The sequence below is a fragment of the Eleginops maclovinus genome, chromosome 2, assembly GCF_036324505.1.
Source record: "Eleginops maclovinus isolate JMC-PN-2008 ecotype Puerto Natales chromosome 2, JC_Emac_rtc_rv5, whole genome shotgun sequence".
NCBI classification, from domain to species: Eukaryota; Metazoa; Chordata; class Actinopteri; order Perciformes; family Eleginopidae; genus Eleginops; species Eleginops maclovinus.
Window position 1 is genome coordinate 7,097,619 of NC_086350.1, and position 25,616 is coordinate 7,123,234.

Sequence of the window (25,616 nt, forward strand, 5' to 3'; positions counted from 1 at the left end):
TGCATGCATAAAGTATATTTTAAGAAAATGCATCCTTGTGTTTTCTCTGTGCTTCAGCACCCGTGCATTGGAGGCGCTATACTCAAAACAAACTCCTCGTGGCTCTCAGCTCCGCCTCCGTGTTCTTGACACATTAGTCCAACATGGCAGCGTCCATGGCAGGAATCTGCCACTATGTATCGCGGCATGGACCCTTTATTCTACTAAGGCGAGCGCGTCTTTGCCTTACATTAAATTCTAAGATTCACTGCTCTTCCCCTGCACTTAACGGACTGCTATTTTCTCTAAACAAACGCGGTATTCTGAAGAACTCTTTCCCAGCAGACGCAGCTCAAGACCGGCTTCCTCGGCTGCTCCAGTCCGGGGCTCAAACTGTGTACTGCGGCTTTGACCCCACGGCCGACAGCCTCCATGTGGGCAACTTGCTCGCTATCATTGGCCTGCTGCACTTCCGAAGCGCCGGGCACCATGTCCTCGCTGTGCTAGGAGGAGCCACGGCACAGATTGGAGACCCAAGCGGGAAAACGAGCGAGAGGGAGCGGATGTCTGCAGAGGTTGTTGAGGAGAACTCCCGCAGCATCCGGGAGTGTATCGAAAGGATTTTCACCAACCACGAAGTGCTCTTTCAGGACAGTTCCAAGAAGCTGGGCACGGTTACTGTATTAAATAACCAGACCTGGTACAAAGACTGGAGCGTGGTGGGGTTTCTGTCGGAGGCCGGGAGGCACTTCAGGATGGGCACCATGCTGAGCCGCCACAGCGTGCAGTCCCGGCTGAAGAGCCCGGACGGGATGAGCCTTACGGAGTTCACCTACCAGATGTTCCAGGCTTATGACTTCCACCACCTCAACCAGATATACGGCTGCAAGATCCAGCTGGGGGGCACCGACCAGCTGGGCAACTTGATGTCTGGACATGAGTACATTCACAAGTAAAGGCCCATTCCTAACTAAACCATAATAAAAACTTTGCAATATCTCTGCTCTGAGTGCTCAGAGAAGGGCTGGGTTATAAATGACAAACAAAAAGACAACACTTTCACGATATTAAGGTTAAGTATTTGTGCTTATACAAAATGTTTATTCAATGATATGTAATCATTCTAACATGGTCTATTGATCAATGGTTAAAAGATAGTAAAGCTATTAAATTCAGAAAAAATACTCACTGAAAAGCAGCTTTCAAACCAAGCAAAAAAAACCCCACTTTACAATATACAAAATCTAAGACGATATCTAGGCTCATATTACTATATTGATATAATATCTATAAATTGCCCTGACCAGACCTGGAGGTGGACTTCTGTTAATCAGCAAAAACTTCTACCTCCTGAACTAAATACAAAGCTGCAAGATTTATTTTGAAGAAACTAACCAGCTGGACAATTTGATGTCATGTCTCACCAGGAGTTCAATCCTTTCTAACTATAGGCCAATTGTTTTATTCTTCTTTCAGCTACAAAGCAGATCAGAAACGTCCTTACACACACATACTCCTGTATCTCGTTTTTAATTTTTTTTTTTTAATCACAATTGGATTGAAATCAAACAACATTTTGAAAGATGAGAACACAAAATTATCATCACTGTTTAATTCCAGTCTGAAATGTGGTTTTTAAATCCTGGTTTTTCTGCAGGGTGAGCGGTGAGGAGGTGTTCGGCCTGACCATCCCTCTGGTGACTAGCACTGTGGGGGACAAGCTGGGGAAGACTGCCGGCAACGCAGTGTGGCTGAACAGAAACAAGACGTCTCCATTTGAACTCTACCAGTTCTTGGTCAGGCAGCCAGATGCCAACGTGAAACAGTAGGTGGAGAAGAAGCCTGTTGAACAGTTTTGCACAGTGGTGGAAGGAGCATTCTCAGGTCAAATAAAAGTAGCAATACCGCATGAATTAGGAAATACTAGTATAATTCCTGCATTCAAAACTGTAGAGTAAAATAACTAATTTGGCTGAATGACCCATTTCAAAATATATTTAATTATATTTTGGGAATATGATCTACAAACTGTTTAATTGTTAGAGCTGGTAAAACTATTTTCATTGCTCTTTATACTGCTGTGTAGTTAAATATATAATAATATATCTTATCTTATTTGTAAATAATACTTTGTGTGAATAGTTGTGTGTTAATAAATAACATGTGTAAATAGAATTAACTTTATTGTTAACTGTTGTACAAAAAAGCAGACATAGAAACAGCAATAGCGGCACAAGAATTAAAGAACAATTGTGAATTAATTAAAGTTAATCTTTATCTTTTTTCAGGCAATGCATATTTACTGTACATTAAAACAAAATTCACCAAATTAAAATTCAAATCTTCCCATAGATATGTAGTAACGTATAAGTTTTAAGTAAAATAAAAGAAGAATACAATGTTACTTGAATAGAGTACTAAATGTACTGTAAACGTAGCGTTACACAATGGTTTTGCATATAAAGATATCACGCACTTTAACAGGAGGCTTATGAATATTGTGCTGTGTTATTGCAGATACCTGAAGCTGTTCACCTTCCTGCCTCTGGCGGAGGTGGAGAGGGTGCTGGAACAGCAGAGAGAGGATCCAGGTAAACGCCTCGCACACAAGCGTCTGGCTGCAGAGGTGACCAAACTGGTGCATGGAAAGGAAGGCCTCGAGAGTGCAAAGAGGTGAGACACGCTGCATGTGTATGTCTGTATGCAATGCTCTTTCATTTATACGAGTTTCCACATGTTTTCTTTTAATTGGGTTTAAGGAAGCAGCAGTTAATTCAGTTTGAGAATAAAAGGGTTTAACAGAAAAGGAACTCCCCTGAGATTGCTCTTCTGTGACTGCCCCTTGACCTTGTGATCATTGCAGAGGTGGTAATCCTCAGACAGGAAAACTTATGTAATATATCCTTTTTCTAGATGTACAAACGCCTTGTACCACAGCAGTGTGCAGGCTTTGGAGGAAATGAGTGACGAGGAGCTTCAGGAGCTGTTCAGGGAGGCTCCATTCAACGAGCTGCTGTTGGAGCCGGGTACCACAGTGATAGACGCCTGTCGCAGCGTCAACGCCATCCCAGAGGGACCCAGGGGGTAGGTTCTCCTGGTTAAATCAACAGTCGGAAAGCCATCTGATATATATCATAATCTGGAGCTTAAATCATATCACAATATCTTGGGGTCAGCTCTGGTTGAAGAAAGCAACTATAGCACAGTGTTTTGTAAAAGGTCCGCTTTGTAGGATTAGGATGCAGTTAAAAGTGAGGTTTCAGAAAGCAACCAACTAAACGAAGCATGTAGAGAACATTAGAGGCGTTCTGTCCTGGAGTTAATTGCTTATAACTGTATGAGCAGAGTAAAAAGTACGATCTTTTGACATTTTTTTGGCAACACGTTGGTATAAATAGTCAAAATGGATCATATTGTCTATGACTATTTAATGGAATGCTTTACTTTTTCAGCAAGCTATATTCCATCAAACCATATTCAATTCCAAATGATTTTATACAAAAAATAGCATCTCTTATTAAGTAGCGTAAAACTGTGTACTAACTGTCTGTTTAAAATGTTTGTGTGCAGATATCAAATGGTTTTGGCGGGAGCTGTGTCGATCAACCACATGTGTGCGGACAAACCAGAGCAGGTGCTGATCCCCAAACTACATATCTTATCAAATGGACTTTCCTTGCTTAAAGTGGGCAAAAAGAACTTCTACATCATCAAGTGGCTCAGTCTTTGAGGCTGGCACGTTGCTGTCACGCAGGACCAGTTTGACATTTGACCTATGATGGACTGCCTAGGAAGGTAGGCCACTCCAGTTCTGCAGGATCAGTCATGACGTGGATGGATTGATATTTAGGGACATACTTGGTTTATGGCGTAGCCTATTTAACTTTGAGTCATGCCAATGATTGTCAAATAAATATGTATATGTACAAACATTTATCTAAAGTTATGGTATTAAAATGCGTTTGATATAAAGAGTGTGGCCTCCTGACTTTGTGCTTCTGCTAAAGAGAGTTTGAACAGTGAACACTAGGGGGCAGCATTGTCCAAGTCATAATGGTGGTACCCACAGCTGCACCATTTCCCCTGCTGCGACCAAACAGGTAATTAATAGCTCACGGTAAAATTAAGTTTCATCACTTTTGGCCAACAGTTTATCGTTCAATTTTAGGCTTATCATGTGTTTTCAGCTTTATGTGAACATGAGGTCTGCATGTCTCTTAATGTGGTTGTTCTTTCTGTCTTAGTGGTAGAAGGTGTAAACTGTAGCAAAAAGAAATATTGAGGATTTGGATGAATTCCAAAATAAACACTTCCAGTTTGAAGATTGGAATGAGAATCCAAAAATGTGATAATTCTATTATTTAAAAAAAAAATGTCCAGGGTTTGGCATTTCATTTCCCCTGCAGTACAGTTTTCACTCTGGTGTAAATAACTCACACTTTAAGCATTCAGGGCCTTTGCCTGTCATTCTTTGTTTTTCTCTTTGTTTTCTTTCCTTGCAGAACTTTGAATTGAAAAAATATTTTCTTTTGAAGAAACATCACGTCTTCACTTTTTCTCTTGGGGGCCGCTGGAGATAAGGACGGACTGTGGTGTGTGCTGACCTTGACTTACCCCTCTCAGCTCCAGAGAATTGGTGGAAATACCATATCATAAGGATACACTTTTACCCAGTTTGCAGATTTTTTAAAAATGCTGATTGTTTTTTTTTTTTGGGGGGGGGGGTGGTGGCCTACCTTAATAGAGAGCACTACACCTTGGGTCTTTAGCTTTCCAGAATCAGTTATCTCAATGGAATATGTTTAAGCAATTACATTTCGAAATAGCCTATTGTGATTGTAATCTGCCACCACAACCCTTTTTTCATGTTTTACTTCATGCTTTTTTAGTAGCTTTTTGGGAGAATTTTTAATTTATATTTTTGATATGTATCTCAGATATTTTTTGAATTTGGTCCAGGTTCATTAAATAAATTAAGCCTTTGATGTATGAAAGGTGTAAGGTAATTTACATTTTTCCAAAATTCCATTATGATATATTATGTAAATGTTTTCATTTGAGCCAGTAAGCTTTTAGAAGGTTTTTCTCATTTGGTCACTTCCATAGAACACATCTAAACTGAGGAACAACTATTCTTGGACCAAAAGTCAAATGAAACATGTTTATTTTTTTTTACAAGACTATGTCAACAAATGTTCAATGTTGCAACTGTTTTGACAGATACAATTGTTTTAAATATATTTTCAAAACCTTCCTTAATGTGGAGAACACATTTTTACCCGGTGCAACATGCAGACATGCCGAATGTTAGAGCCTGGCGCAACTAGCTGTTCCCCCTTAAGGGGCGGGCTCAAACGCCTCGACCAATGGGCGACCTTCTTCGCGTTTAAATAGCTCTGTGTGTCAATCATTTTCCTCCCCCTTTAGTCAAGCTCCCCTCTCAGATCCCAAGTACATCTCTCAATCGCCATATTGGGTACTGAGGTTCGTCTGCAGTTGCTCTCACTACGGGACCAAGCTGACAGAGAGGCTTCAGTTCCTGGGCACTTTGTTTTGATGATCCGTGGAGACTACTTTCGTCTTCAAAACACCGCGACCGTTACCGTTTCCAACCCGACGAATGCATGGCATAAGTCGTTCTACTCTTGTTTTGGATCCTGTTCAGCCTACGAGGAGATACCCATTGTTTTTGAGTGTGTTGTGAAAACTGGACGGCTGTTTGTTAGACAGAAATAGTCTTTCTTTTTGGGGAAAATGTCAGATGTTCGACTATCTAACGGGAGCCCGACGCTGGAGCGGACGGACTCCCGGGTGTCGGATCACCCGAAACCGTCCGCCTGCCGAAGCCTCTTCGGCTCGCTGGATCACGAAGAGTTAAAGAGGGATTTAAAGGGACACTTGCGGGAGATGGAAGAGGCTGCCTCCGCCAAGTGGGGCTTCGACTTCGCTAATCACACGCCGCTGTCTCACGGCAGGCTGGAGTGGGAAGTAGTGGATAGCAGAGACGTGCCGAGTTTCTACAACAGGCAGCCGCGGAGGGAGAAGGGCGTCTGCTCCGCTGGGAATAATGTGGATCTAAACGGGAACCATCACTGTGTTGTGCTGCCTGCGAGCGAAGACAGGGCAGACGGGCAGATGGAGTGCACGGAGCAATGCACCGGACTGAGGAAAAGACCTGCATGCCACGGTACTTAATTTAGCAAAATGACTCATATTTGCACCACGCTTTGTTAAATTAGCAGGTAGTCCGGCTGGTGCTTATGCAACATATTGATCACAGTGGGGGTATGTCGCGCATTAGGATTAAAAGCACTAAAGATATTTTATTAAATTATGTAATACAATGCAACCTAATGGGAAAGGTTGAGCTAGCATGCAGAACTATAGTTACAATTTTATTTTGTACTATTTTTCAGTAGTTTTTACTGACTTCACTTTGCCTTTGCAGAGCCCTCGGCCCAGAATAAGAGGTCACACAGCAGCTCAGAGGAGGTTACTTGTCCAAGTCAGAGCCACTCGACAGAAAAAACACCCAGAAAGACCAGTCCCAAGAGGCAAACGTGAAGACCAGAAACGGTAAGAATATAAGTGTATGCAAAAAAAACAAAACTGAATGGGCTTCTGCATGATGTAACTAGAGTTGGTTGTTTGTCAGTGTAGAAAATGAAGACGAACGTTGCGTCCCTCTTCCAGCTGTTTGTCTCGACATTTACAACATATGTTAATTTGTATTTTTTAAATAATGCTATTTGATGGTTTCCTTAATGCAGGCTATTTTGCATTCAAGTTAGATAATATTCAAGCGAGTGTGCTCATTTGACTAACCAAATATTGTTTTCCACGGAATTGTCAGGCTGCCCCATTCATTTAGTAGTGAGTAAAAGTGTGTACCGAAGCAGGTAGACTTCACTAACGCTTTCAGTTGTATTTTGCACAACAACCTGTTTCGATTTACTATTATCGATACAAGAGGTGTTATGAGTAAAAACAGGGAAACCGTGGCTGCACATTTCGACCTCTTTACTACGAGCTCTGCGTGCCACGGTGAGCCCGAGTCTCCCACTAAACTGTAAACAACAAGTGCTGAACAACAGTGTAGTAGTAACACGTCAGCAGCCACTGCCCTCGGTGCAGGGACGGGAAGGGGCTGGTCTCTGTGTGTGTGAGTGTGTGACTGTGTGTGAGTGTTGCACACACTTTGCACACTAATGTTACAACACACACACACACACACACACACACACACACACACACACACACACACACACACACACACACACACACACACACACACACACACACACACACACACATCTGTCTCTGCAGTTAGAGAGTGTGCAAGAGAGCCGTGCAGCTCTGAAAACAAGTGCGCTTGTTGGTCACGGCAGAAGAGAGAATAGGCATGAGATATGCATTGTGGTGGCAACTGTCAAATATGAAGAGCAGGATCAAAACTCTCCTTTTTTAGTGAATTTAATATTTGTGAAAACGGGTGAAGTCTTTTTAAGGTAGCGTGAAAACATGTTTCTGATGAAGAAAATGAAACAAATCAAAATGAAACAGGATTTTGTTTTAGAGCAGGATCAAAACTCTCCTTTTTCAGTGAATTTAATATTTGTGAAAACGGGTGAAGTCTTTTTAAGGTAGCGTGAAAACATGTTTCTGATGAAGAAAATGAAACAGGATTTTGTTTTAACAACTATTACATTTTTCTTACCATGCATGCTTTTGTCATTATGGTTGCAACCTTCTTAAAAATCAAGTGCTGATCTATAGCAGCTCCTGTTATTTTTAAACCTGTACCAATATTTGCATAAAGTCAAAATGATGAGCAAACAAAAAAATGCCATATGTTTTCATTTCTACATTGTTGCTTTTAAGTTATTCCTCTAAGTTTTTTTGAAGTGCAAATAGAAATGCTAAATGTCTTCTGTCTCACAAATTAAATGTTTAAATGTCTCAACCGTACAGCCTCTTATTTTTCTCTTTTTAATTTTCCCCACAGAGCTGAAGATGTATTTCCCCTTTTACGTGGGAAACCTCAGTGTTGGCCGATTTTTGGAAGAGGAACTACACAGCATCAGAAACATATCAGCTCTCCAGAAGACGGGGGAGGACGCTGTTGAAGCACTGAATAGAAACACTAAAGTTGTGGCACTCAATTAAAAAGTTACTGCCTCTAAAAGCAGTCAATGTAGCAGTGTGCAATTAGGTTTGATTTCCTTTTTTGCTCCTTTTTTTTTTTACTACCTGTGTGTAAATAAATATACATATTATATTATATTTCTCTCCATATGTAGCACATACGAAAACATTACGATTTGAACACAAATCCTTTATGTAAAAAGGTGTGAATTTTGATTTGACTTGAAGAATTGCAGTGTAGTTTAATAACGTGTTTCCAAAATGCTGTTATGTTTTTTTTTTGTTATTCTATTTTCTGAAAAGCAGTGTGACTTGGTCAAAGTCCCTAATTGCTACAACTTAAACAAAATCATGGATTCTTACAGTTTCTTAACAGTGTATCTTCACTCCGTCATCTTCCTAAATCCGCAGTGAAGAACGGTACAAATGTAGCTCATCTTTTTATTTTTCCTTCCTCTGGTCACTTCAGTGTCACATAGTGCTGATTCTCATATCCATTTCCCCTGGAAATCAACACAGGAAAAAAAATGTAACATGTGTCTTAGGACTTCCTTATGACCAGCCAATTATTTATTTTGTGAAAGGTGCTTTTAGCATCAGTTAAATCCTGGAATATGACCTATTTTTTATCAAGTTCTCCTACACACCTCAGCCACATTGTAATAGTGTTTGATTTGATCTGTATTGAGGTACTCAGATATTGAAGGACAAAGACCGTACACACTGCACAGCTTGTGTTGTAAAGTCATCCTCTCCCCAACGATATATATTACTTTTGCTTCATCAGCCTTAATGCTCTTCAGAGAGGAGGTTTGAATGTCCTACAATACCAAATACATGGTTGCTTCAGTATGGTTGCCAGCACAGCCTGTGCTCCTTAATCGACTTCACATTTTTTTGTGATAACTTAGACTTAAATTTCCATTTTTTTTGTACTTATTTCACCAATGTTGTTAGCCTGCTGAGGATGCAAAGGTGAAAAGCTTCCCTTTATTTCCCTAAAGTGTGGGTTATATTCAAAGAGACCAGTGTACACCTGGATAGAGAGAACACAGCTTGTCTGAAATGCAGTCACTATGCCTGTGTATTTGAGTAAATCTTTGCAATGTACCTATGTACATAATTTTGTAAAAACACTGAGAAATTATACTAACTTATTTATGTCAAGCTTTTTTTATGTAGAATAAAAATGGGTTTTTGATTACGGTTATCCAAAGTGGCATTTACTTTATTATATTTGTCTTATTTTGTAAAAGCATATTTTTGGTAGTTTTGTTTTCTTATCAACAAGGTTGCAAACTGAGCCTGATAAAATATTTGATGTGCATTTTGTAATGTGTGGTTATAAAATGTGTTGCAATCAATTAAAAGAGAAAATTAAATCTATCTGACTTGTTGCTTTTTACACTTGGTGTAAATACACCATGACATGCACCCACACTGTTTGGTTTGATCTAAAAAACCTTTCTATTCCCCAAGCTAACCATAAGATAACTACAGAAAATAGAAAAACCACCTTTTATCACTGTTGAAGTCCAAAACACACTTTTGAAAGTGCTTGCAGGCATCCTGATACAATGTAAGGATACTCCCTAATATGATTCCACAAGCCTTCTTGTGCTGACTGATGATTGACACTTTTGTCATCCAATGAAAAGGAGTGTGGAAAGCAGACCACTTGTTGCAGCCAGTAACATTCAGTAAAATCATGGGAATGGCTTTCATGGAAAGAAATAAATGCTCAGAATACGATCTGAAATTGTTGGGGAAAATAAGGCAACTAATATTTTTTAAAACATTTTTCTTTACACAGGCCTGAGCAGCTTTAGTATTTCTGTGTGTGTGTGTGTGTGTGTTTGTTCACAAATGAGTGTGGGAGATAACAGCAAGTGTGTTTTCACTTGACTCATGTTTAGTTTGTTTTAAAGTAGATTATATATTCATCTAAATCTTTAAATGTTCCTGCTATTAATAGGGTTTTAACATAGTTTTAATTTAATTTTAAAAACATATTTTAGCCACAATTAGCTGCTTAGTGTTGACACTGAATTCAATTTATGAAGTGTATTTTTTTTTACATGTTATTTCTACAAAAGTAATTCCGGATTTAAATCTCATAATATTATTTTATTTTATATTTTAAATGTTTGACAATTAATTAATATATTTTTTTCCTATTATTTAGTGAAGGGGTCCTGTTTGGGATAAAATAAAATGGTATAGTAATAACTTCATTGTAATATATTTGTATATAATTTAATTTTACAAAAAAAAGGATTGTCATTGTGAGTGATGTGTAGCAGCAGCAGAGCCCTAATCCGTGGCCAAAGACGCTCTTTGACCCGAGGTAACTTTACTACACATGTGTCTTGCTCTCTGTCATGGCAAATCTTCTGCTGTGAAAACCCAAATTATGGCTCTCACTGCACGCCATCTCCCTGCTTCCCCCTCGTGCCACCGACACAGGAAGACACATGCATCAGTGTGTGTGTGTGTGTGTGTGTGTGTGTGTGTGTGTGTGTGTGTGGGGGGGGGTGTCCGGTCCTGAAGTGTGCAGGTGGGTAACCTCAGCTCAGCCATCCACCCCCACTCTGAGCCCAGCCCATTGTCCCAGTGTGTGGGCTTTTGTGTGGAGGGCCATTGTGAGGGGCCAGGGCCGGCCACTGTTGTGTCTGGGGCTTCTCTGCCCAGACAAAGGGCCCGTCTAGGAGCCTCCACCCTGCCCAAACACTGACTGACTGACTGACTGACTGACTGACTGACTTGGTGGCTGTTGGATTAACTGATTGATTGGCTGGAGGCACAGTGTGTGTGTGTGTGTGTGTGTGTGTGTGTGTGTGTGTGTGTGTGTGTGTGTGTGTGTGTTTCAGCCAATCAGAAGTGCTCAAAATACACCATTCTTTACTCTTTTGAATATTTTGAGTAAGAATAAGGAGTTTTAAATTTATATTTTTAATAATAAAATGTTCTTGGTACATTGCTTTTTAAATGTAGTATTTGTTTATGTTTTTACAACAATTAATATTATTATATTTTTAATTAGGTATTTTTGAAAACATAAAAACTACATTGAATCATATTGTTGTGATGAGTGTGAACATGATGGTTGTCCATGGATTTAAAATAAATGATCAAATGACAGTATGAACTAAATTAATGAAAATAAAGCACCTGACAAAAATGCAGTTGCTGAATGGTGTGAGTGTGTTTTTGCATGTGTGTGTGAAATAGAGTGAGAGCATTGCATCGGGCAATCCCATGCTGCTGGTAGAGCATTTTAACACAAACTGGTTTTTTTTCTATTTAGTGAGAACAATGAGTGTGCATCAGTGTGTGTGTGTGTGTGTGTGTGTGTGTGTGTGTGTGTGTGTGTGGGGGGGGGGGGTCGGGTCCTGAAGTGTGCAAGTGGATAACATGTCAAGAATTCACACTTCCTTTATTTATTTATTGTGTGGAACATTTTAAAACATGGGGATCCAACCACACACAGTGGAAAAAGGTGTTTGTGATTTTTGATGCCTGAAGCCTTTCTCTGTGAAATACACATTTTAAAAAAAGGGTTTCCTATAGCTTCTAGAAACGTTACGCTTTAGCAGCCTTGTCAATAGCATCACTTAATCAAATCTCTCTGTCCTGCATACAACCCCTTGCCACAGTTGCCAGATAATGTATCATCATGCCATGTAATTTCTCTCTCAAAGGCTCATCAGCACTGAGTCTTCGCGGAACAGCTCCGCGGAGACTATGTCTGCTGAAACTAAACTGTTTATTTGTGAGCATTGCAAAAATGACCACAGATAACAAGGTCAGTTACTGTATTCAGAAGGGCAGAGATAAGAATTCACTGTGTGGCCACTGTGATGCAACAGTATCTCTGCTTGCATAAGAAACACCTTTTCAGTTACAGCAGGAATGTCCCTGAAAGCATTCCTGTAACAGTCCAACATGCCACCTAAACAAAACCACATTGAACTCGAGGAAATACCAGTAAGCCAGTCATTAAGAGAGGTGGAAAGCATCGGCAGCCCGTTCCTCTCTGCCACATCTCGCATGTGCCAAAAATTCACACTTCCTTGCTATATCAACAGAAAGAGGTTATCTTTTCCTGTTAACCGCCCCGGCACTTAATATACAGTCACAAGTTCCTCCCCATGTTTCCTGCCCAGGCCACAACCCACGTCATCCATTTATTCCCTTGGCACCTCAGGCTCTGTGAGGCCAAAGCAAGTGCCCACAAACAAACACCTTACCTCCCTTTCGCTCTGTTTGTTTCTCAGTTTCTTATTATCAAATGTGCATCTAAAAGCCTGTGAGCAGGGCAATTTGAATCTCAATTACTGTAGTTTTGATTTCGGTATTCTCCAGGTGTTTTATTTACTTATTTGAAAACACGTTTATATATATTTCCCAAAGGTTTTTTTTAAGGCCACAATACTTTAATATGCTCTTTTTGTCCCTTAGTTTTACTTACATTGCTGCTACAAATCTTTTGCCATGGTTGTGTACTTATTTGTCTTTATTTTATTACTAATGTGTGCTTTTCTTTTTATTATTGCATGCCTTTTTTTACCTGCTATGCCACTTTTGCTGCAACACTGTACATTTTCCAGCTGTGGGACAAATAAAGGAATTCTGATTCTGATGCTGTGTTTGTTTCAGTCTGCCTCGAATACCATGAGTTGGTGGAGTTTGGACATCTGAATTAGAATCAGCAAGCAAGCAAAGCTGCATCAGTACAGGAAAACTATTTCATTGAATAGCAAATCTCTGACTTCGTCTTGGTTCCTCAAATGTGTGATGTGCGAAGCGTGTGAGACAGGCAGGGAGTAGGGGTGGGCGGAGAGGTTAGGGAGATACTGCAGAGCATCGAATGACAGATGTGCAGATGTGGTGCAAAGAAAAAAGGAGGAGGAGGAGGGGGGGGGGGGTAATGCTCATTAAAGCAAGGCACCTGCAGCCTATCAAAGAGCCTTTATCTTTTATCAAGGCAAATCTGCTTAAGCACGCAGCGCGAGACGTGCAAACAAGCGGCCTGAGCTGCACACTCACTCTGACTCATTCTCTCTTTATCTCCCCTGTCCAGTGGACGGTACCTGGCCCAGTAATCCCGTCAGGAATGCTCAAGGATGCATTTGGCCGAGAAAAAGGGGCCGAGCCTCCAGCTGAAACATCTGTGCAGGGCAGATATATAGACAGAGACTTTTTCTGTTCTTGGCAAGGCCTCTTTGATTGTCAATCTGACTGTGATATCCTTTTACACGGAATCATGAATTAGATTAATAATCATCCTCAGCCAACACAAGGGTCATCATTTACAAATAAAGCTCTGCTTCCAAAGTATTTCTGTTCTCTGATCACATCTAAATACATATAAGGTCACATAGTACTTTATTTGTACCGCATCTTGAATCTTCAAAAACTTGTTTAAAATTGCATTATTCTTTATACACACTGCCTTTGACATTTTATGTTTTCTAATGCAAAGTGTTCTCTTAAAGAATAGATTTGATGTCAAAAAGACTTTAAAATAACGAGGCGTTAAGTCTGTAACATATCAGAATAGGCTCAAAAACGCCCATTTCATGTACCCATAGTTCTTCTAATAGCTTGTTTTTGAATAATACATGACAAAATTATTGAAATATTACTAATTGAGTCAATTGAATGACAAGAACAAACCCAGACCAAAACATACCCTCACTAATTTGACCTGTTATGGCCGAAGATCCAAAATACAAGAGTACAAACGGTGGAAACACTTCCTGGTAAATTATTTCATTGGCAGAGGAGTTTTGTGTGTGTGTGTGTGTGTGTGTGTGTGTGTGTGGTGTGTGTGTGTGTGTGTGTGTGATACAGTTGAGAGTGTAACGGAGGATTGTGTTTAAGTCATCTATAGACTTACAACTACATATCCTCACATAATTAATTCTAATTCATATATAACCAGATGTAGCTCCTCTCCTGTAATGTGTAGCAGATCCATTCATGTGGTGTAACATTATGCTTCATGTACAGTGACTGTGTCTACATTAGCAGAAAAGCTTTTCCACATACCGGTAAATGATGACAAGATGGATATTTGAGGATGTGATGTGAATTTGATGTGACGCAAAATATTTGCAGAAGTGTATGTGTCAATGATTCCAGTCAGTCAAAATACATCTTACAACACTGACCACAGTATACATTAAATTACATCCCATCCTCGAAGCAGGCATACCATAATGTCAAAAACCAATGACAAGAAATCACTGTTGGTTAAAATGACACAGGATGGAAAATTGTCTTCAGTGATCTTTGGATCGGTATCAGAAATGCATCAACTTTCCACTTTTCACGAGTCATAAAGTTGTCTGCATTTCATATGAATATACCCAGACTTCTCTTTTTTTTTTGGTCCCACTTCTGCTGCCCTCATCAGAAGGCTTGTGGGGCCTCTGTGCTGCAGGGTCTTTGGTTCTGGTGTTGAAAAGATTTCTGCCATAAGAATGAGTGAACATGTTCTCCAATGCAGGACTTGATGAGAAAAGCAGACTCTTCACCGTATGAAACGTACCTCTGCTTTCGCACAGCCATGGATGTGGTCTATTGGCTTTCCAATATTCAATTTTTCACGCTGTTTTCAATTTTCACTCTCTGCAGATTATGCTGTTGCTGGTTTGGGGGTTTTGGGAAGACTTTCAGAGAAATACAACAGAGTGGGAAGGTATAAAAATATGGAAAAATTACTTTACTTGTTCAGTCCAAAAATAACAACTGTAACTGACAGACTAGACCGAGGATGATCAGGATTTTGATAGAAATCTATGTCCACCGTATCTCCTCATCACCCATGAAACTTCCTTCACTTCCAAGAAACTGCATACGTAATTAGAAGTGTGTAATTGTGAAACCATATTGCTCAGAATTTCAAGGCCAGTTTTTCAAGTAATTCTTAGGCCTTATGTTCTCTCACTTCCCTTTTCTGATTAAAAATACGTTCAGAAATCTAAACATAACACCAGACTGACGTTCAAAGCTTTTACAGTATATCACTTCTGTGTTGTTTTACACTCACGGCCCCCCCTCTCTGTGTTACAGTAGCTCCGCGGTGCAGCTGTCCACCATGCCTAACATTCTGCCTCGTCGGGCCAAACCCCAGCGAACCACTGAAGTCCTTCCAGTTTCAAGCCAGGAATTCTCTCCCTGTCTGGGGGAAAAGTCCCCAATAATATGACCTATATAGGAAGCCCCCAGCTTCTCCTGCACCTCTTACTCCCCTCTTTAAGCGTGCCTGAACCTCTGCTCAAATCTGCAGCAGCCGTAACAACACATTAGCAGCAGTCTCACTTAGCAAAGCCAGCTCTGGGTGGGGTTTCTATGGCTGGCTGGACCCAGGATGTGAAGCTGAGCAGCTCTGACGGATCTTTGGATCTGATCAGTGGGGATTTTGTGCTGTTGCTCTTGGATGCTGAGCTTCACTCTGGTCAATTGATAGAGCATGGAGATCCACAGACATATGGCTGAGGGGAGATCTCGTTAAGGCCAAAGGTCACGAGGGGTCAATCTAACCTCCTGGCCTCTGGTTGATTTATTATCCCATGGGGTGATGTCTCCCTGATCGGGCCGAAAAGAGAAGGGGTCAAAGGGCGTACTGTATCTGTTGCCCTTGTGAAAGGCTACATAGAAAAGCTGTTTTCTGAGTTGGGCTAAGGAGACGGAAAGGGCCCTGAAAAGACAGACGGTAAGATGAGAAAACCAATAATCTAATAATATTTGAAACCAGGTCAATACTTAAGCAATGAGAGGGCTTAACAATGATTTTAACATCAAGGGGTGCTGTTCGGTCAAACATGAAAAGCTGTGCCTCTCGTTACTCAATCCTGATTTTGGTAGATCTGCTTTCCTACCAAACCGCCTACACACCATGATCATACATTTTTCTCAAGCCAATAATAATTGTGTAACACAAACTGAATGTTCCTCCTCTTCAGTTCCTCTATGAGCTGCGATTTTCTTTTGTTAGCACATGACTACTTGTAGCATCACAGGTGTGTGTTTATTGGGTGTTTTATGAAGGTTTCGAGCCAGCATAAGCCAATCTGAAGGAACTGGAACAGTGTTTTTAAAGCTTAAAGACCAAAAATGAGAATGTCAAATATTCTATGTTAAGGAGCAGCAGGGTAGAGCAGGGAGCTGAAGCAACTGTCCTTCAGGCAACTGCTGGCCTCAGCTATTTAGGGACACCTCCTGACAGAGTGGCTGGCATCAGCTGCTGCTGAAATTGTTTGTCACAATCTTGGTTGATGCGGTACACACACACACTTGCACACACACCTGTTGACCCATATCTGCTTTCATATAGCACTGCTGGGCCTCTACATGCCTGGGCCTCACTAGACAGGTGGCCTCCAAGCACCCCCATGGTGGGCAGGCATGGCCTCACAGCTGAGCCTGTTTTCTACATTTGATTTTTATTTGTGGGGAGTAACTTGAATTTTCCTCCAATACGGAGGTATTGTCTTCTTTAATTATCAAAAAGCGATATCCACTTGCAACAAAACATACTCTCTTTTATAATAATTATTAAATAAAGAGCTGTTATGTTCTATCATTTAAGTGGAGTTTTTCAGGAAAATCTGGAAAGTAAATTGCTAATTAATGTGATTTTCCATCCACTATTGTGATGGGAATATTAGGAGTTGTGTCTTGAAGATAAAAATGCTGTCACATGAGCTGTAGTGATGAAAATATGGCACTTTGAATATACACAGAGCAACATAAGCATTTTAGCTTTGTTTTGGTCTCCACCAGCTCCTGAGCTCTTTAGCTGCCAGATGCCTTATTATGTTCAGCAGCTAGCCTTTCATTTTGTGTTCTGTTTAGTGTCGGCCTGTTAGTGTACAGCTGTTTTATGAGTTTTTTCACTGAACAGTTGTATGCATAATCTGAAAACGATACTGATGACAGTAGCAAGGCTCCAACACATTTTTAAAAATCCCATTCAGGACTTTAAAGGATTTTACAGGCAAATTGACCATAAGCGAAATCAATGATGGCTCACATTGTTGTATTAAGAATGTAGCCTTTTATCAGCTGAATATTTTCCTTATTTTATTTGTTTTATTTTTAAGATGTACGAGTGCCATAATATAAGTCTGTTTTGTGTGATCTATATCATCTACTACCCTACTTCCAGCAGCATAATGACGTTTTGTTCTATTCTGAGCGTGGCCCAGGTGGCAGGATCAAAGATGACATGGATGATGGGTAAAGCTCAGGGAGTGTAGCGTTTCATGACCTAGCAAGAGTCCCTCCTCCGCAGAAGGCTCTGGGATTGCCAGATTTCACTGTCCAGCATCTGTGACAGTGTGTCCCTTATATTCTCTTTTTAACTGCTTCCTCAGATCCTCTTTTAGGTTGTGCTCCTGTGTACTCCTGAGATCAAACTGTCTTTTGAAGTGAGAGTCTCTCTCTTCTCTGTGTCTGCTCTTGAGATGAAAGAAGAGCACGGGGTGACACAGAGCGGGCTCTGCAGACGGAGGTAGCCATGGGGTCTCTCTTTCTTTCCTCTCTCCCTCTTTCTCTCCCTGCCAGAATCCCCCAGCAGTGATAGAAACCAGAGGAGGACAAAAGGCAGCGGAGCACTGCGGCCCTCCGGCCCCTGTGGTCTCTCTGGCTAATTGAAAATGTCTTTGCTCTCCTTTTTGCTCTTTACTCCAGCTCACTTATGCTCCTTTGCCTCCTCTTGCCTCCCCCATCTCTCTTTTTTTCCCCTCCTGCATGTCCACCCCTCCACCGGGGATGACCCTCCCTCCTCTCTCTCGCGGCGCTGGACCATGCTGATCTTGGGACATCCCCAGTATTTTTTGGCCTTTGAAGGCAGATATAATTGAGTGGTAATCCGAGACGTCTTCTCTTTTTTCCTGTGCATGCCTCGCTCAATGGGTTATGGAATATTGAAGTTCAAAGTAGGTGCGGAGAATGTGTTTTTCTTTCTTTTTCCCCTGTCCTGGTGATTGCAGTGTGAACGGAGTTAAGTGAAATGAGGAGATTTTATTTGGATGGAATCTCCGGCCCATGGTTTACCTTGACCTTGCTCGGCTTGAGATTTGAACAAAAATGGCCCCGGAAAACTATAACACAGTTTTCCCCCTCCAACCAAAGCAAATTATGGAACAGATTAACTGGTAATCAAATTCCACCCAAGCCAAGAGAGCAGGCCAGCGCATAATGAAATGGAGTTTTATTATTTACAGCAGGGCTACAGTGCAGAGGGTGTGCATGAATATAATTTACGATCATTTCCATCCATCTCTTACAACAGGAGCCGCGCTCTGTTTTTCTCATTGCTTCAAAAAGTAGACATGTTCCAAGTTGATCTTTCCACATGATACTAAATACAGTACAATAAGGCAATGTTTCTATTTACAACTTTTAAAAAACTGTACAGGAGAATGGACAGGTGGATGTGTATCAAGGTTTTTCACAAAATGAGAACATTTACCTTTAAAATACAACCATGTAAGATAAATAATAAATAATAACATTTCAAACAAATGCAATAATATGAAAATACTAGTGCAGAGAGAAGGCTTCTTCACATTTGCCTTCCCTTGTTCACCCTCCTTTTGTGTTTGCATGCATCTCTTTAGGAATGTGCATGCTATAATTGTAGGAGGCCTTTCATCCAGCAGCTACATAGTTGAATTATTTTCTGTTTTCTACATCCTACATGCCTCGGCATCCCGTCAGATAAGTATGGGGACAAAGTGAGAGCATTGTTGTTTTATTTCAAACCTGCGCTCTCAGTGGTAGGCTGATATTTCCAAACCTTTCACACAGAATTAGTGTGCCTGCTCCTCAAAGCTTACTGTTTAAATTCTGCACATTTTCCAGTGTTTCTTTTCATTAGAAGCTCAGTGAGTAATCTCCCCTTACCAGGAATTCAGCACTTAATTAGCTCTGCAGAGAAAAAATAATCAGAGCTTTAATGGGGCAAATTTATTTCAAATTGCGCACAGCAGTGAGTGCCCCCTGAAGAGGATAATGGAGGATATTAAGCAGGGTGGAGTAGGTAGCAGTTTGAGATCGATATGCTCATGAAATCTAAGTGAAAATGAGAGACCATGCCTTTACTTTGGACTGTAACACAGCACCAGGCCCTGTAACAGCCGTTTGGCTATTTTCATTAGCTTCGATGCAGCTGTAAATCAACACCAAGTTAGCCGCCCACCTCATACACATTTCTCTACTTCCATTCCTTTTATTCCAGCCTTCCGCTTCCTACTGCAGGGCAAAATCAACAGATAATCTGACCTTCCCTCCTCGTGTTATTCGATCACTACTAACAAACACACGCCGCGGCCTAAGTACAGTTAGGCTAGATGGATATGTGGCTATGGAAATAGCCCTGTTGTGTACTGTGGGTGGATGGTGCCAAGATAATCAGAAGGATTTGAGGAATGCCTCTGCCATGGCCGGACTCTCCGTTTTTCTCTGTGTCTTTGGGGAACTCGAGTGCTTTGATTTCATTATGACTTCATTAGTGGGTTAGTTAGCTTTGGAATAATATTTGGAGTAGAGGAATGCAGCTCAGTGACAGGCCACACATAAATTAACATTATCTTAGTAGTGTGATTATGAGCTAAGGTAGGATAATAAATTAATATGGCATGGTGCTGCTTGAGTCACTGTGTGCTGCACGGGAAGACTAAGGGCCTTTATGGAGGTTTAAAAGAGAAAGCTACATTTAGACAACCAAACAGGACCCAAACAGGGCCAAGAATAACAAGAAGAGAAGTTGGTTAGACTTCCTTATGAATCCCAATCCCTGTGTTCCCTCATGTCCAAGTAGACAATTAAATGTTGTTCTATTCTCAGTAGACAGCCTAAGAGAAAATGTGTGATTGTAAATGAAAGAGAGGGTTTGTTGGAAGACTGAGTACCCCTATTATTATTATTATCATCTGCTGCTGCAACGGAAAACATTTTCCCAGTATTTCTGATTCTGATTCTGATCAGGTTGGCTCTACATGTATGGGCCTAGGCTGTATATGTTCACTCATTGTCGTTTAATTCTCCTTTGGTGACGACGCCATCATTCCCAGTGTGAGCTTCACTGCGACATCAGAGGTCCTCGTTTTTACCCTTGCTATTCTGGATGGTCACCCTGCGGAAGGAGGGCGTGGGCTTCAGCTCCGGCTTGGGTGGAAACTGTTGCATCAAGATCCGCAGGACGGAGTCCATTTTCTGCTCCATCTTGTAGACCTGGATTGAACACAATGACAAAAGACAAACAGGTTAAGCCAGCTGTGTCCCTTCAGGATAAACTCGCTCAACGTAAATACAGCGTAGACCCGCGTTATGAAACAAACAAAAGAGGTCAGCGAGTCTCTGCTTTGTCTCTATCTGCCTCTTTAATATAGTCTCAATCCCAATGACAGAGCAGTGCGGGGTATAATGACATGTTAGTCTGCCAGTCGCCGTCTACCTGCTAAAGCCACTCATTACAAAAGCTGTTGAGCCATATGATCCATTGAGTAGGCGGATAGACACTCACACACACACTCACATACACACAAGCCGCTCTTGTTTACATGATTTGCCAACTGTAAACACAGGTGTGTCATTGAGCGGAGACATCTCTGACAGGGCGCAGCCGGCCTAACCATGATGTGAATACAGATGGATGGCTCCACCTTAGTTATGGAGGTAAACAGAAGACAGACTGCCTGGTGACATTGAAACACAGTGAGGACATCTGATCGGGACACCAAAACACAGTCACGTACACACTGAAAACCACGGAAAACACACACTTTTGTAACTTCAAAGAGATTTACATCTTCACAGCCTTGGCCTTCAGTTTACCTTTCTACTTATCCCCCCATCCCGAAATACTTACAAAGCACACAGACACACAAGGCCGCCCTGACACACACACACACACACACACACACACACACACACACACACACACACACACACACACACACACACACACACACACACACACACACACACACACACACACACACAAACCAATATCTTTTGATGGCTCCAATGGCTTCAAGAAAGCAGGGAAAATGATCAAGATGGCGCTTCGTAAATCAAAGCCTAAACAACAGAGCACATCAAAGAGCCAAAACATCTCACGCACCGGGCAGGAGAGACAGATTCAGACTCCTGTCTCTACTACACGCTGATAGCGAACAACTCCGGCCCAACTGCGGTATTTCTGGCAGGACACAGTGAGATAGTTAACATCAATGGCATTTTCATAGGCTCAAGGCTGTGGCCCCTCTCTCTCCCCATCATTTAGTGTGTGTGCCTGAGGGCCTGGACGTTTTAACAGCGACATTTAGCAGCTATTATAGTTGTTGAAATATGAGTCATGATAGCACGCATAAATCTGAAAAATCAGTGTCACAGGAAAAAAAAGCAGTAATCACATCCTAGCACGGCAATGATTATAATTTATAAATATCTGAGGATTGTCCAAATGTCTGACAAAACTTAAAGAGGGCCCTATTATGCTAGTTTTCAGGTTTCATATTTGTATGTTGTTCCACTGTGACATGTTTCAATGCTTTAATGTTTAAAAAGCTCTTTATTTGACTCAAACTCCCTGTGCTGCAGCACCTCTTTTCACCCTCTGTCTGAAACCAGAGCCCAGCCTGCTCTGATTGGTAAGCTGTCCAGCTATGTTTTGATTTGCAACCGCTTAGAGATGTCCCGCCCCTTAGCCTGACACAATATGTTGGATCGTAGCCAATAGAAGCTCAAGTGTTACATAGTGATGTCACTATTTCAGCCTTTGCAGACATTTTACATGCTTAAAAACCTAGGTAACACAGTTATGGAAAGGGAAAACCTTAGAAGGCACAATAGGTCCTCTTTAAGATTAAGTGAGATCATTTCCATGTACACTGGTTGCTTGAAAGACCCGTCCATTGCTTGGACACAACTACAGTAAAACAGAGCATAATTTGGTTAATTTCAACACTTATTGCTTAGGTTTCCTTATATTTCAACATCCCCAGTGCTTTCCTCTTGAGATTGTACCATGACCTAAATAGTTGTACTAAGTAGACGAAGCACGCGCGGGGCCCGGATAAAGCTTAGAGAATAATAGGCTATCATAAACATGTTGGGCAGTAATCTACAGACTTATCAACATTCTCGTTGCAGCTTAAAATGGATCAGAAATTCCTCCCGCAGTGTTTTTCTGAAAGGAGTAGCCCAGGGGAAAGACAGGAAAAACATTATTAGGCCGGCGTGTTGCATCACACATTAATTAAACAGTTATCGCCACTGACTGTGTGTATGTGGGCGAGAGACACAGGGAGAAAAAGGGAGATTGTGAAAGTGCACGTTTATAGACGTGTGCTTGTGTGTTCAAAGAAGACTTTTCCATGTCTGGCTGTAAGTGAACTACATAGATGGTGTGAATATAAGAGAAAAATAAACAATTAGCTGTTAGTGAGTGGTCACAGGTTATTTGTAAGGCTAAAGGTCATACTGTCCGTTATGCAAATATCCTTTTAAGAGCCCAACAGTCAGTCTTGTTGATTGTCTTGTGAATTTAGTAAAAAGTATGCTTCACTTGTTTAGTTAGATGTTGTTTATACCGTATGAGGTTCCTTAAAGGACATTGACTTAAAGGTTATGTTAGTGGTCGGGTCGTTTATCGTGTTCCCCCTGCGCAGTGTGTAAATGCCGGAGTTGGGTGTCACCACTGCTGTGTCATATAAACACATGTGATCAAGTGACAGGTGACGCTCCAGCTGTCCCTGACCCTCCCTCTGACCACAGACAACACATGGGACAGTGACACAAGGTTTTAAGTAATGTCGCTTTATGTGTTTCACTTTAGCCAATTAAAGATTTACTCAGTAAGTATTGTTTATTGTTGGTTTGTGTGGAAGTGAACAAACCCAGGCTACTATATTGTCTTCTTTAGTGACAGCTCACTAAATATAAACAATGATTTCTTCGGCTCAGCCTCAAAAAGTGAACATTAAATTACATTATAGCCTGCATTTATTCATTTGTTATTATTACTATTTTTTTTATATATAAACAACATATTGTTTTGGGGAAAAACGTCCCTTTAAAATGTTCATAGATGTAGCACAATCTTTTTTTAGTTTTTTTCAACCAATCCTCACATTTGGGAGGATGACATTAATTAATATTTTGTATATTTTTCCAATAGCATATCAAATAAATTAATGGGCTGTGAAAAAAAGAGGGGATATGTATGAAATTCATCATGACTGCTTTAAATACGCAATACAGAGCAATTACCAACAGTACATTTTGTTTTTGACCTGTATCACATGTGCAGGCATTGAGGCGACTGGTGGAGACACGACGTTCAGAGACAACAGTGGGGAGGACACACAGCTCCTGTTCACACAGGAACTCCCTTCCTGACCACCTTCCTGCCCTCCCCTGAGACTGTTTGTCTGTTATGTGGTACACTACAACAATTACAAGTTGACAATTAACATGCATACAGTGTGTACCAAGACTTGGTTGTTGGGCCTGTCACCTAGCAAATAACAAATAAACAAGGAGCAGAAGGAGTGACCATGTCCCTGTGAGGACATTAACTGTGCAGAGGGCTGTAAGGGAGAGTGTTACAATGGAAAACTAATAAAGAGCAGAAGTAAGTAAATACCTGAGTGATACCACTGGGTAAACGCCATCATGAGCCAAACTGTCTCCAGTCTAACAGACAGTCCTGCAGAGGAACAACTACATGATAACAGCTGGTGAAGTGAGATTGTGGTGCCTAGCATAAAACATGGCTTTTACAATTTGATGACATAAGTTACCTGGACTGAAACCAAATTCAGGATAAGATAAGATTAAAAAGAAACTGATAACAGATATTTTATTGACCCTGCAGGGAACCTTTCCATAGACACTAAAGCTGTAGCACAAAGGGCAATAAAAGCATCAAATATGAAAACAAGAACAGAAACAGCAAACGTCAGGCGAACATTATGTTCACAGGTTTGCTTTTTAAAACCTGACTGGAAACTGGTTGTGCAGCCAAGCATTAGTCTAAGCACATGCAACTTTATTTGTATTTCCACTAAAGATGCACAAGAGATCTGAAAATAGTGGCTTAGTGCCTCAAGTTTGAATGTATAACTTTTATAAAATAGTATGTCATAGTAAAAAATACAAAGTATAGTATGCCAATAAAAAAGTCACATAAAGTCATAGTATTGTATGTCATAAAAAGTATTCTAGGTGTAGTATAAAAAGTCACTGCACAGTATGTCTTTAAATAAGTATTGGTATAATATGCCATACAATAAATAAATCAATCTTAAATCTACAATAGAGAGGCCTTACGGAAATGGTTTGATACCCATGGTCTACAGAAAGGACCATTTCGCTGTACTACTGTCATGTGTTTCAGGATGTAGGCACAAAATATATAATCAAGGTAGTCATGAAGCTTACAAATCAAAACATGTCCTTGACTTAAAAACAAATTTAATAGAAAGAAATCAGAGCTCAAGAGGCCAATAACTTCTCACCCTGTCTGTTTGAAGAGAAAATGAAGTGGCTGCTTTACTTTATGAATGTCCTTAATCCACACAGTCATCACAAGCGGGTCTGTGCTGATAGAGCGATTCACACTGCCATCTGTTGGAGAGTTATAAAGCCTGGAGAAAAGCTTTGGGCTTCTATCGCTGCAGACTGTGATACGTGCAATATTCCACCATCGCGTAATTGCTGATAAGTGGAGGTATGACATGCAAGTGACAAATGAGATACCGGATGACCTAGTGTGAAGGAGGATCGTGGTAGCCTTGTAATGAATGGTAATGTGGTTTTGTGAAGTGGTGTTGCGTATTCACAAGGGAAGACAAGGCTGGTGTATACAATGAATAGTGCATTACTTGCAGATTTAAAAAGCAGGTAGTCTTTCTTTGAACAATACATGGACACTGAGCACGTAGGCAAACAAAAAACACAGTGACACATGCTCTATACCTCCCCTCTGAACTCTCCCTCAGTGATTGTCCCTTTTAGGAGAACTAAAGCTTGCAAAGGAAATTCATGGAAAGTAGAGTACAGGAGACAGGGGTTGCCAAAAGGAAAGACTACCAGCTCCAGGAATGTCCTGGCATCTGTGTCCGACCAGGCCGCGCCATTCAACAAAACAAGATTCCTGTCATTGAAATGCTCTCGGTCGCGCGACACAATGGAGACATGGCTGGGACAGAGAGAGAGATAAGACGAGAGGGAAACAATCACACAGGTCACAGCCTTACATGATGTAGTGAATGTATAATGTGTTTTCCCACCACTGTGACCTCAAAAGGCCTCGTTCTTCAACCTGCGTATCGCCAGACAATTTAACAGCGTCATTCCTTCTTTGTTATGGCTGGTCTACTTACATGGCACAAGCATGACTCACATAATGTTGGAAAGGATTTGTTGAATGTCCCACCGGGGTATTTTGGATGACAAAACAGGGTTGT

At 41.0% G+C, this 25,616-nt stretch overlaps 3 protein-coding genes across 3 annotated transcripts in view; 2 read left to right on the forward strand and 1 right to left on the reverse strand.

Annotated features, from left to right (window-relative positions):
- The first annotated feature begins 111 nt into the window (after nt 1–111).
- Nucleotides 112–3,953, forward strand: yars2 (tyrosyl-tRNA synthetase 2, mitochondrial). Its single transcript, XM_063901986.1, has 5 exons — nt 112–931; nt 1,637–1,804; nt 2,497–2,652; nt 2,893–3,063; nt 3,550–3,953. Exons 1-5 carry the CDS (start codon nt 144–146, stop codon nt 3,707–3,709), a joined length of 1,443 nt encoding a protein of 480 aa, XP_063758056.1. The 5' UTR covers nt 112–143; the 3' UTR covers nt 3,710–3,953.
- Nucleotides 3,954–5,401: 1,448 nt separating this feature from the next.
- On the forward strand, nt 5,402–9,510 carry cdkn1bb (cyclin dependent kinase inhibitor 1Bb). Its single transcript, XM_063907462.1, has 3 exons — nt 5,402–6,166; nt 6,428–6,555; nt 7,985–9,510. The coding sequence occupies exons 1-2, from the start codon at nt 5,734–5,736 to the stop codon at nt 6,541–6,543; spliced, it is 549 nt and encodes a 182-aa protein (XP_063763532.1). The 5' UTR covers nt 5,402–5,733; the 3' UTR covers nt 6,544–6,555; nt 7,985–9,510.
- An 8,879-nt stretch (nt 9,511–18,389) lies between these two features.
- The window catches only part of kcnq1.2 (potassium voltage-gated channel, KQT-like subfamily, member 1.2), a 149,732-nt gene continuing 142,505 nt past the window's right edge, over nt 18,390–25,616 (reverse strand). Inside the window, exon 18 of the mRNA XM_063899098.1 lies at nt 18,390–20,373. Within this exon, the coding sequence (XP_063755168.1) occupies nt 20,233–20,373 (141 nt within the window). The 3' untranslated portion in view covers nt 18,390–20,232. The remainder of the gene's footprint in view (nt 20,374–25,616) is intronic.